Consider the following 13,372-nt stretch of genomic DNA (forward strand, 5'->3'; position numbering starts at 1 on the left):
GAATAATAGCAACACCCACCCACCATGACCTATCACCAACACCAACACCAACAATACCAACCCAATGCCAACAACCACCACTCCACCAACAACTCCTTCTCTTCTTCCGCCTCTGTTTTGCAGTCGAAAAAGAAGAGGAAGCGCTGCGGCGAATGCGTCGGCTGCCAGCGCAAGGATAACTGCGGCGAATGCGCCCCCTGCCGCAACGACAAGAGCCATCAGATCTGCAAGCAGCGACGCTGCGAGAAGCTCACCGAGAAAAAGGTAAGTCCACATATTCACACAATCATGCATGTATTCGACATAGCCAATCGGCCATTCAGCCATTCAGTTTTCACGCGATTCCCAGGCTCAGGTTCAAGCTCTGGCTCAGGCACTGTCTCTGTCTCTGGGTTGAGGCCCTGGGCCTGGCTCAGGCTTACGAGCATCCATTCAAAAAAGTTACTCAATGAAATCGACGCACACTTGTGCATCTGCTCAACGGCAACAGCATGATCAACGGTGCCACAGTGGTTTAAATCAAAGATCATATCATAATCAGGTTTCAAGATCAAAAGTGGATTTAAATATTTCGAATTTCATTTGAAGAACTCGTCTAGAAACCATTTCTTGAATAATAATAATAATAATAATAATAATAATAATAATAATAATAATAATAATAATATCGCAATCAGGTTTCATTGTTACCTTTTTAAAGATTTAAAGTTACATCAGCTATAATATTATAATCAGGTCTCGGGCATATAATGTACTCATTTACTAGAATTTTTGAGCTATTCTAAATCTTTTGGATCTCATACCTTGAATATATCTTAGATATTCGATTGAGATTATATCATATTCATATTCATTCACTCATATTCAGGCTTCAAAGATAAAAATTTAACAAATTATTTTGATTTTCTTCGGTTCTTTTAAGTCTTCAAAAACTTTCCCTACAATATCTTAGGGCTATAATCGTTTAAACGTTACTTATTAAATTACTTACTGCTGTCAGCAAAGCCTGAGCCTGACATCTGTCTAAGCTGTGGGCATAAAAAAGATTTCATTCAGTACGTGAAAAAAATCAACTCAATTTCTTGAGTAACCGTTCTATAAACATCTGGCCAGCCTGGATAACTTGTCAGAAAGGGGTTCGAGTGGGTGGAGCTAACCGAACTAAGAGTAGAGAACCTATGGAACTAACTGCTGCTGGAAATTCATAATTTTGGTAAAGTAAATATATTTTTGGTATGGTTCGTTTTGTGGTGGTTCCACTGTTCCACTGGTGGTGTCCAGTGCAAACTGGTTTCCTCTCCGTCGCTCGCGGCCACGCGAGTTCGCGCGGTCTTGCGCTCCAGCGGTCAGTCACTCAAGATTTATGTCAGCACAACAGATGTTCCAGTCGCAGCCAGTGCAAATTAATGCGCCCATCCTCTGTCCTCTCTGTTCAACGTCCAAATGCGTTCAACTGTCTCCGCCTCCACTTTCGCCTCTGCCGCGCCCTGTGCCTGGGTCGACGATTAACTAGTAACCTACAAGCACGTGTGTGTGTGTGTGTGTGTGCTTAAGTACTTGCGTACGTGCACTTGAGTGCATATGGAGCATTCGCGTGTCCTTAAGCTCGCCAGCTTCCCAGACAGCTGAGGCTGAGTTGCGTTCATTTTCCATTCAGGTTGCATTGCGTTTCGAAATCACTTAAGAGCCTAGCCGCAGACTGCGCATATCCTTAAAGAAAATCAGGTTACACACGCACACACGCAAACGAATCTGCATCTGAAACTGGGCCCAGTCGGATCCATTTTGGGATCTTAAGTGGTGGTTATGCGATGTCTTCATGTGAGCTGCTTGACAAGTTCATTGGCCGAGCACGGAGCGCAGGCGAGTTTCAAAGGACTGCGGAAGGACCGACGAATTCTATGTTGTTGTTTTTCAGAACGAAGAAATTCGGTGGTTCTAAAATCGATTTGCAATTCTATATGATATATCTCTCCTGCTCTAACAACTTGCATTTACCGAAGCCATAATTAAGGTCATGTCCACAGACGGACTCGCTTCCATTTGAACGCGCTTCGCACGTTTTAAAATCAAACGTAAAAGTGGAAACAGACAAGAAGTAAGAATAGCAACAACAGCAATGCGAATATGCCGTATGAAATAAAACAACAATAAAAACGATAATAACGAAACGAGGCAACAGCAACAGCAACAGCAAAAGCAAAAGCAACAGCAATAACAACAACAGCTACAACAAAAGAAAAGCAAACGTCGTTCGCAGCCGTTGCCGCCTGCAGGAGCAGATGTTCACAACATACATATACAAACGCTGCTCACACACAGATACTCACACACACACACACACACACACACACACACACACGTACAGAGTCAGACGGAGCGACAGACATAAATAAATAAGCAACTGAGCGCAACGTTTTGTCTCGCTGCCACGATCAACGCCGGCAGCGAAAGCAACAGCAACGCGCGCAGCGCTGCTTGCAGCGGCAGCAAACAGGAAACCGAAAAAGAAACGAGCACATCGAAACAGCCGGCATACGCGAGAGCGAGACAGCAGACAAGATAGTTAGGAGAGCGGAGACAGCGCGCGAGACTGGTCACACAATTAAGAAGGAGGTTGACAGGAGAACGCGGACAGCGCTGCGCCTGCGCCTGCGCCAAGCGTCACAAAAGGTTGTCAAACAAGAAAATGGCACGCAAAGAGACGAAGCTGTCCGCTATCTCTTGCCGGCCCTGCCCCTGCTTTTGCTCCCAATGACGACACACATAGATAAAGTTGTAAATTTTGCAGTCGCTGCGCCATCAGTTGACATGTCAATATATACTCTCAAACACACACACACACACGCACGCACATACACATGCATAAGTTGTAGAAGAGCAGTTGTTGGCAGCTCTTCCTTCCGCGCTTGCCACACAATTGACGCTTTATTTTATATCTTCCTCTGCTTTATCATCATCATTATTATTGCTGCTGTCCACCACACGCGCCCCGCTACGCATGTCCCATGCGTCGCCCGCCGCTTGGGAGGCGACTGCAAAAACAATACGCAAGACACTGCACAACATAACTTTAGTTATTGTTTATATTTGCGCACATACATATGAACTAACAGAAATCTTGTCTGGGAAAATAATCGAGGCCTTGTGAGCAGAGCGCATTGCGCTAAATATGTTTACATTTTAAATAAAATCTTAGGCATTTGGTTCTTAAATCAAGGAAATAATCTTAATGCAAGTTAAAGTTTTTTCTTGTTGTACGGTGTTTGGATATTCAATTTAGCAATTAAATGAAGCTTTTGATTAAACACATGTTTTCGTTCCTGTTCTACAAGGCTATTCGCTCCTTTGAGCTACATTATTCTACAACATAATCTTCTTTTACATAAGATTGAAGCTTTACAAGCTACCTAAACACCCCGTGTGTTGTGCAGTGTACGTCGCTGGTCCCCAAATTGTTGTTTCACAGTGTTGATATGTACACAGACATATTTATAATAATAATAATAATATTGTCGTCTTGTTTCTTTTGTTTCGCGGATGTTCTGTTCCCAGCGCTGGCTACAGCTGGTTGGCCATATTTTCGGCATATTGTTGTGATTACATATCGATTGTTGTTGTTGTTGGTTGCTTGTTGTTGTTGTTGTTGTTGTTGTTGAATCGAATGCGGATCAATGCACTCCTGACTTATTGCTGCGGTATCTGTGCAGCTCTTGTAATTCGATATGCGCCCTTTGCTGTCAGTTTGGCGAGTTTTTCAGTTTCGGTTTTCGGTTTCTGGACGAACGGGCAGCTGGTCACACTCCAAGCGGGCCCTCCAATGGAGCTCGTTGTCTGTTTTTTACTTTCACAAATCAGGTCCGAGAAAAAAAGATAAATAAAAAATAAAATGCCTGAAGCACAAGTCATTAACTTGGCTATTTGAATTGAGGGATGCTTCCTGTCGCAGTTCCTTTTGGCGTGTTCCTTTGCTAGCCTTAAATATGCAGTTTTCTTAGGAATTTTCTCATTAAAACGCTTTTTTCATTTCGCATTTTGTATTCTTCCTATTCTTTTTTTTGGTCGTCAAACGACTGGCAAATAAGGCAAATCAACAACAACAACAACCAAAAAAAAAATAAAAAAGAAGAGCAAATATTAAAAGGCGTCTGGTCTAAAGAAAGTCGCCAAAAGCAACTCCCCCAAAAGGCGGCAACGGAACGCGCAACCTTTGAGGGGCTTTGGTTTGGGTGATTGAGTTCGTGGTGCCTTGGGTGCGGCTGGTGGACTTTTTCGCATTGTCCTTGGCTAAGACTCTTTCAATTTCACTTTTGTGGCCGCCCGCTGTGGCCCCCGCCTGCTCTGGCGGTTGGCAACTTCATCAAACTAAATGCACTCCACTAAACTAACCCTAACTCTAAGCCAGCCCGAACAGCTTAAAGGTTTCACTTCATGCATACCAAATGCGTGCGTTTACAAAATGCATGCGAGCCATGAAAGTATCTCGCACTAAGTACACGCCACATATCCAGCAACAACAACAGCAACAACTACAACAAACACGTGCAACCACGGGGAGTGCAATGCTCCTACTTGAGCACACTCCGTTCGTGACATACTCCCAGCACCAGGACTCGGCCTCGTCCTCGTCCTCGCCCTCATTGCTGCCTCAGGCCTCTGGCACACATCCACTCGCAGGCCCAGCTCGCATATTGGCACGTTGGCTTTACAAACTCCTGGAAAACAGGATAACGTACACACACACATACACGCAGAGACCGACACACTTGATACTTGAGCAAATGTTGTTGTTGATGATGAGCTTCTTTTTTGAGCTTCATTATCATGGATGTGTGCGTGTGAGAGTTTGTATTAGTATCTGTGTTGTGCAATCTGATATTATGTCGTGGTGTTGTGCTTGCTCTTGTCTCGCTCCATGCATATCCAGTTGCAAGAGAACCTCTCTCTCTCCCCCTCGACCGTCACTTAGCCCACACTCCCTCTCCCACTCTCTCTTTTTGTATAGATACGTTTTTATTAGAGTTTTGCTATTTCAAATTTCTGGCAGTTTTCAGCAATTTTTGCAGCTATAATTGACGCTTATGGCCAGGTGCTCTTCAGTCGCACAATATTGCTTCAATCAGTCAATTTGTTGCTACAATACACACATCTACAGACGCTCACACACACACACACTCACAGAGAGAGAAGCATGCTCCTCGAGGCAGAGATAGAGTTCATTGCACCAAATGGAAAGACAAGCTCATGAGCCGCTGCGTCCAGTTGCAGGCTTTGTGTGTGCCACAAATCCGATTGAATTTTTGTTTTATTTCCTTTGCGCTGCTCCAAATGCATATTCATCTGTCGAATACACACACACGCACACACACACACACACACACACAGATAGAGACAAACATCTGCATTTGTTTCTCGGTTGCCTGCACATCTGCTCGCATTGTTCTTTTTATTTTTCCTGTTTTCTTTCCTGAGCCTCAGCCTGAGCTCCGGCTGCGACTGCTTTGTCCTGCTCTCTAGGATTTACAACAAACGTGCCGTATTTCTGCTGCACTTACTTTGCTCCGTGCTCACTCTGATATATTCATATTTAATGCACGCACGCTTATAAGTAAATATCCCATGTACATCAATATATTAACATATACGCTAGACAAAACTATTTGTGTGTGGGTGGGTGGGGGGGGGGGGGGGGGGGGGGGGGGGGGGGGGGAGGAGTGCAACTTTTAAGCAGCTTATGTCCAACTAAAGTCCACAGTTTACCATATATGAGAGATATGCTCTATACACACACATATGTATTTATATTCATTTATATATATATATATGAATTTATCCATCTCTCTGGCTCTGTGTTTTCAAATTAAAACTCTATTTTATAAATGCCTGTCATTGGTCATACATGGTATATGGTCCTTTTTTGTTATTTTCTCTTTGGATTATATTATTTTTAGTTGCCTCATTTAATTCGAATCATTGCGAATGGCTCTGCACGCTCGAGTGTAGGTTGCTGCTGTCATGACAGCCAATTAGAGGGTTTTATTTATATTAATGCACATGTTATAAAATGCTTTTTCGAGTGTGCATTAAAACTGTTTTTTTTTTTTCTCTCTGCATAAATAGGCAGGTGTTTTTTCTTAATTTTAATTACAAATTGCATTTTTTATAATTTTATGCGGTGCACACATGATTTTAATTTAAATACATTTTTTCTATTTAATTGCAGGAACCCAAAGCCAAGCCCGTATGTATTCACATTTGATACCATGTTTGTATATTATTTAACACATTTATTTGCATTTCATTTATAATCATAACTAAACACATTTAAATTTACCCAACACAAGCAAAGTATTCAATCAGCCTTAGATAACACAATTAACAAGATAAGATAGTATACGATTCCAAGAAGTTCCTGAAGTTTTATAGATATGCAAGGCATAGTTATATAAACTGTGTGGCTCGAGGTCTTATCAAGCTTATGCTTCGATTTGTGTATAAATGAATTATAGCTAATTCATTTTTATCAGAGGCTTCAGCTTAAGAATACCTTGTTTATCATCAACAACTTCCATACCCTGTTCCAGGATAAGAATACCTAATACCTGTAGAAGCCTTCAAGGCTTTGCTTAGATAGCTCTTTCAATCTTTTTGGATCATTTTCCGGATCACAGAATCTATGTGAGATTTTTATATAATTTCTTGAGTTATTTGACCTTGAGCATAATGTCTGAGGCGTGCGCTGAGTGCCCGAATGTACCCCTATAAAATATTATGCAAATAACTCTTTTTTAGTTTCTCATTGTTTTCGGCAAATGTATCTATGTATCTGTTGAAGCTGCTGTCTATCTATGTGCTCTTCGCTTTGTGTGGCAGATTCTCTCTGTCTCTCATTTGGTTTTTTACCAGCACATTGTTTTTTTTTTTATCAAGCGCATAAATTAAATAATAAAACGATTATGTGTGTGTTGGTGCAATTCTATGCCTATATGCTTGAGTCTGTGTGTGTGTGTGTGTGTGTGTGTGTGTGTGTGTTGTCTGTCTGTGCAATTGAATGCTTTTGGGCTGTAGTTGCCGTTGTTGCTGTTGTTGTTGAATTCATGAAAATGATTTGCTGCCGTTGCCTCGACGGCTGCATATGTACACGATGGTTGTTGATGGGCTGCTGTTGCTGCTGCGGCTGTTTCTGTTGCTGCTGCTGGTGGTTGTTGATGACAATCATTCATTCGACTAGTCGAAACTGTGTGTATATACATGCACATGTGTGCCCAGGCACATTTATATAAATCTGCGCTGATTATAATGCGTTGTTAAATTTTAATAAATAAATGTTCACATCCTTGTTAAGCGCACATTGAATGCGACAACAGCGCGGCAATCGCAGAAGAGAAAAAACACGCCGTGCATTGATTAAAAGGCTAAAAACAGCCAGCAGAGCACTAAATGCAAATGAATGTTACATAATTGTGCAAGCGACGCATCGCTGCGTATACTTAATGGAGAATTTGCATGGCAAACGGCAAACCTCAGCCAACACAAGGCTAACCCCAGTGGCCAAGACGCCTCATGCCTTATCCTTGTAACTAGTTAAAGGACAAAAGTACCGCATTGTCTACTCTCTCTCTCACACACAGTCACACACATACAGGCGTGCGCGTGCACGCACACTAACGAGCAGAAAATGCGCCACTGCATTTTCACTTGGCGTTAAAAATTGCAATGCAAATAATTTTCGCATTTGCTCATTTTAATGAGACAAACTGCAAGGAAAGCCAGAGACAAAAAAAATAGAAGGTAGGGGATCACGATAATGAAGGCCAGGGGTTAGGTGGGTTGCAGGTTAAAGGGTGCAGGGTGACTGCTGCAAACGAGGTTAACAAGCAGCAGCTGGCAGTAAATAGATATGCAATTAAGCATTCTGGTTATTGTTTATTAATAAACAACAACAACAGCAACAATAGCAAGCAACAGCTCAGAGCCAAAAATAGCAAATACGCCCGCTAATTGCCGGGGCAACCAAGAAGGAGACAGCAAACAGCGAGAGAGATCGAGAGAGAGATAGATAGATAATCGGACTGACACGAAAAAGAGCGAAAATATTTTTCCGCTTGCGACCATGCGTTGCATTTCAAGGATACAGGATACAGAAACACACACACTCGCGCACACACACAGACACAGAAACATACACATATTAGCACATTTAACCCTTTTTACATTTCTATTTTTGAAGTGCATTTCGCCCTGCAAGCGGCGCATTTTACTGTCCGTTGGCTCAATTTAAATATCAACGATGCATGGCCGAAACGGTCAGGGCAACTGGCTTAAATACCCTGCACAACAAGAGCGACAACCACATTGCATATCTATTTCAATAATTGGATATGTAACAGGCCGCAGAAGCAGCGAAAATACAGTAAAAGTTCCCTATGACGAACACATCTTATAACATAACAAATAGACAGCGAATATACAGTGAAAGCTCCCGATGACAGACAGCTCCTATATTAAATATCACCTCTTCAAGATCTCTTTGCATACGAAATGCATTCCCAGAATCGAATGCTCCAAGAAATGTAAAAGCCAGTGACTGTCGAGTTATAAGAGTTTTCGCTGTATAGAACTCTAACCAGCGCTTACTACAAAATATTTGCAGAAATATTGAAATTGAATTTTAACTGAAATGAGTTTTTGTTTTATGCCCGAAATTTTTCACAACCAATTTTGGTTATAAGACAGTGCGTAGCATCTTTCGGGTCGAACAGTTGCAAGTATATCATTTGTACTTGTTGGTTTTCTCCCAATGTGTGTGTGCGCATGTTTGTGTGTGTGTGTGTGCAAGGTGCAATTGCAGCACATTTTTCAGCTTGACCGATTCGTTGAGAGTGCGACCCTTCGGTCTCTGGCAATGCGGCAACAACCAGGCACCCCAGCAACCGAATGAAACGAAGCGTTTGTCAGCTAAACAGCAAAAGGGTTGCGCACATAGCTAAATAATGCCACACACATGTGGACAGAAGTGTTGGGTGTTTCAGCTGTTAGCTTAGAGGGTCAGCAGGTTACAGGTTACGTGGCGGGCACCTAATTGCAGCCAAAACTAAATAAGAGCTCAAATTAAGCCCGTAAGGCAAAACACACACACACACACACGAATTCGGGGTGTTTCGTGTTGCCGCAAATCCATTTAAGCGCTAAGTTAGCCCGAATCAGAATGGAAACAAATAAGAAAACGACATTTTCAATTTTCAAAAATGTTGCAGCTCCTTCCCCTCCCAAACAAAAAGAAGAAAAATCAAGAGAATATGAAAAAGCTGAAGTAAAAGTTTGCTCCCAAAGTGCCTATCAAGCAGCACAAACAACAACAACAACAACAGCTTGGCATATCTTTTGATTGCATTTTGACAACAACAACAAGCAGCAGGTTTTTGGCATATTGTTACAAAAACAAAGCCGCACTTTGAAATCGATTTTTGATTATTTTATGTTATCATTGCGTTTGCGACGTTGTTACGTTTCTTGTTTATATACCCTGTAGCATCAATGTTGCTGGGCATAGGCGACTCTGAGTTAAGAGGAAGCATTAGCAGAGCCATAAATAACTTTCTTATGCTTAGTTTTTTATCTAAAGTGGCTAGAAAAAATAAGTGTTTGGGTAGCCAGTTTTCTTTAGGCTGAGTCTTGCTTAAACATGTATTCCTTTAAGCCAAACCATTTTTGTTCGTTTAGTTTTGGTTGCAGCTTGGCTGGTTTCTTTATAAGCTAAAAAATATATTGGAACTTTTAGGTTGAACCGATTCAGCCCGGCTTACATTCTTAATTTGTATACCTTTCACTCAGCTGAATGTCAATGTATATTAATTCTTTTAATTCTGGAAAAAAAAACTTGATTTATCTATCAAGCAAATGCATCAAGTCACAGCCTTTTCTAGATTTTGTTAGTCCTTTCCTTTTATATATAGTAGGAATATAATCTGCCATGCAAAGCACAACCACAACCAGACATTCTCTACATCTAAACTTATATGCCGCAATGTTTAGCCCTCTTTCTATAGGATATCCTAATATTCAACATTGCTTTTTCTTTATTTTTGCTTTTCCTGTGAGCCCTTGTACTGTTGTAAATTCAATTTAATTTTCTTAAATAATATTTGAGACAATTTCGCATGCATTACGCGTTGAGTTTGGAATACAATTTTTGTATTTTCCGGCAGTATATTTTCTCATGTTTACTTTCAATAACTTGCGTGGGTTGGGGCGGGGCAACTAGGGTACAAGGGCAGCGGCTGTTACTCACGCCAAATTCGATTCGCGCCTGAACCTGACAACAAACAAACAACAGCAACAACAACAACAACAAAAAAAGACAGCAAGATGAAAATTTCGTGTTGTTTTCCCTATTTATTTTTATTTATAGCTGAGAGCCTCTTACTTTTTGTTATATTTTTTGCATTTCGCGGCTTTTGTTTGTCGGCGCAAATTGAAAACATAATTGAAACAATAAATTCGATGCGCTCTGCCAGCGCGAATATCTCTTCCAGCGAAAGAGTTGCGGGGCATTTCCATTTTCAATTCCAATCAGCGCTGTAACGTGTTTGCCAAACTAGGAAATTAGCTGGCGATACATTTTTCCAATACATTTCACGCGCTTCAGCCAACTTCTGGCTAAGAGCGAAAAAAAAGAAGAAAAATCAATTTAATTTTCTCCGATTTTTTCTTACCGTATTTTGACTTTGAGTCCAACTAAAAGTTGTGCCTGCCTGGTCCTGGTCCTGGTCCTGCTTGGGTCCTTGGCTTGGGTGCCGGGCAACGCAGTCAAACAAGTCAAGTCATTTACTAAAGTACGAAAGTCCTGGCGTGCATAAACATCCCTTAACGGGCGCTGTTGCTGCTGTGTGGGGGTGGTTTAGAGCAAAGAGCACGGGCATAAAAACGAAGAAAGCTGCAAAAAAAAATTATAAAGAAATGTTTTCAAAAAGGCAGCAACAAAACAACGACAGCAACAAAACAACAAAAACCTGCACATAAAATGCGCTAAAAAATTTCACGTCACGTAGCTGGCGATAGTTGTTTTTGTTGTTGTTGTTGTTGTTGCCTTACATGAAAACGCTGCAGTGTAGCAAACACAACAGCAGAACTTTGCACTTAGCACGCATTCACACACACACACACATACACTCGCACACACACACTCGCGCACACGTGCTAACAAACAATTTAGCGCTTGCTGCATTTACAAGCCCAAAGTTGCAGCTCTGCTGCGCTCTGAAAATTCTCTAATTGCACGCGCAAGGATATCGCCAGCCAAGAGTCCTGCGGAGCCAGGAACAGCAACAACTTTGGCAAAAAGGGGCGACGCACACGCATGCATAAAGTAAAGTTGTCGTTGTTGTTGTTGTTGCTGCTGGCACATCATCAGCTATGCAAACAAATACGCATAAATATGCACACACACACTCGCACACACACTTAGAAATGCGCGCACGCACTCTTTTTGAGGCACAAAACAAAATGAAGCAAAGCTCGGCACGCACAGCAGCAGCAGCAGCAGCATGTGAAATGCTGTTAGCTCGAACGGAAACATGTGCAAATAAAGCAACACACTCCACATACGCACACACACGCCCCCACACACAGGCGCCTGCCACCTGCCGCCTTTGGGGCAGCTCTTTGAAGCTTACGCATATTGCGTATACGCCAGCGTGCACGGCGCATTGCAATGGCTTCTGCTGCTGCTGCTGCTGCTGCTGCTGCTTCTTATTATTTTACTTCTTCTTTAGCTGCATTGCTTTTAAACACTTGAACAGCTGCATGACGCACTTGCTGCAGCACGCAGCAGCCAGCCTCTGCAAATGTGCGTCTGCCTCAGCTGCCTTTGCCTGCACGCAAGTAGTTGACGCAAATATTTGCATTGCAGGCAACAGCACCCTAAAATGCACCTATATATACGCACATATATGAGGCATATACTTGGCATTTCCCTCAACGTTGCACTTGCCCCACGCATGCACACACACACGCATGTAGACACTTGCATTTCTATTTCTTGCGGCCCCCCAAAGCAAGTTGGCAGCTGCTTTTGCGATTGTCGCCTTTGATAAACTGATGCTGACTTTCATGTTGTTGCTGCTGCTGAGCCACTTTGTCGTTGTTAATTATAAAAATGTTCTGCTCTCTTGTGGGGGGCGAAGAGTTTTCTAAGCGACGCTCGAAAGTATGCTACACTTTTCAGCTGACGCCTTTGCCACTTGCTTATGTATCAGCAGCAGCATCAGATTCGAGCACATATATGCTCTAAGTATATACTTATATATATGTTATATATATATTGTATGTAAACTTGTTTGTACAAATTGCAAGCAAGCATTTTACACTGGGCAGAACGGGCGCGGGGCGTGGCTCGGTGTGGCACACAACAAAAGTTTAAGAAAAAGAAAACTGTGCAAATAAAACTTTTTGCTTTCGCTGTTGCTGCTGCTGCTGCGTTGGCTTTCCCTGCTTTGGCAAAAGTCCTTGCCAAGGGTAAATGCAAAATTTACACGCACACACACATACACATCCACAACGTACGCGTGCTGGCCAAAAGATGTTGCCGGAGCCGCGTCAAAAAAATAAAAATGCCAAAGCAACGAGTGCAAATAAAATGGCGAACTGCTGCCAAGGGGAGAAGCCCAGCTTTGATTTTCAGCTTAAGGATGGCCACGAGGAGGCGCCAAGTGGCGCTGCAGCTGACAGAACGCTCCACTGCACTTGACTATTATTGAAGTTACGCCAGAATCCTTGCACACAACCATCGCCAGCCCGCAACCATTGCCCGGGATTGAGTTGTTGCCGTTCTGCTGTTGAGAAACTTTCGCCTTTGGGGCTAGCAATGGCAGCAACATCTTTTGCACTGGCATCCTTTGCAGCATGGCAGCCCCAACCTCGTCAGCATCCTTTGCATATTTGAGCGCGCGACTCACACAGTTGCTGCCTCTGCCGCAGCCCCGGCATCTGCCTCGCCACTTTTTGCATTTTTTATGTGTTGGTAGGTCATTGTACGTACAAAAGCCACTTTTACTGAGCCACCAGCAACTGCTGCAGCAACTGCAGCAACAACAATAACAAAAGTCCATGCAACAGCAACTGCGGCTACGACTTTAAGATACTCTGCAGCTTCTTGCCTTTGGGCTCGCTTGGGAAAGCCGGTTTTACACATTTTTCAAACTTTTAATGAAATAATATAGTCCTCAATCTACATGCCTGTTGTAAGGAAAATATTGTCAGTCGTAAATATTTTCATATGCAAAATGCAGGCTAAATTTGTTTTCTACCCAAAATAGGGAGCTACCAAATATGGTTAACTGCACAATTTGGGACCAAATTCATAAAGGCCTTG

The 13,372-nt window shown here is 42.4% G+C and overlaps 1 protein-coding gene across 1 annotated transcript in view; it reads left to right on the top strand.

The window, feature by feature from the left end:
• The window catches only part of LOC115771557 (DNA N6-methyl adenine demethylase), a 104,228-nt gene that overhangs the window by 1,887 nt on the left and 88,969 nt on the right, over positions 1-13,372 (top strand). The window contains 2 exon segments of the mRNA XM_030717302.1: positions 124-264; positions 6,224-6,241. Of these exon segments, the coding sequence (XP_030573162.1) occupies positions 124-264; positions 6,224-6,241 (159 nt within the window).

The sequence above is a fragment of the Drosophila novamexicana genome, unplaced genomic scaffold (assembly GCF_003285875.2).
Source record: "Drosophila novamexicana strain 15010-1031.04,08,12 unplaced genomic scaffold, DnovRS2.1 tig00000072-arrow-arrow-pilon, whole genome shotgun sequence".
NCBI lineage: Eukaryota > Metazoa > Arthropoda > Insecta > Diptera > Drosophilidae > Drosophila > Drosophila novamexicana.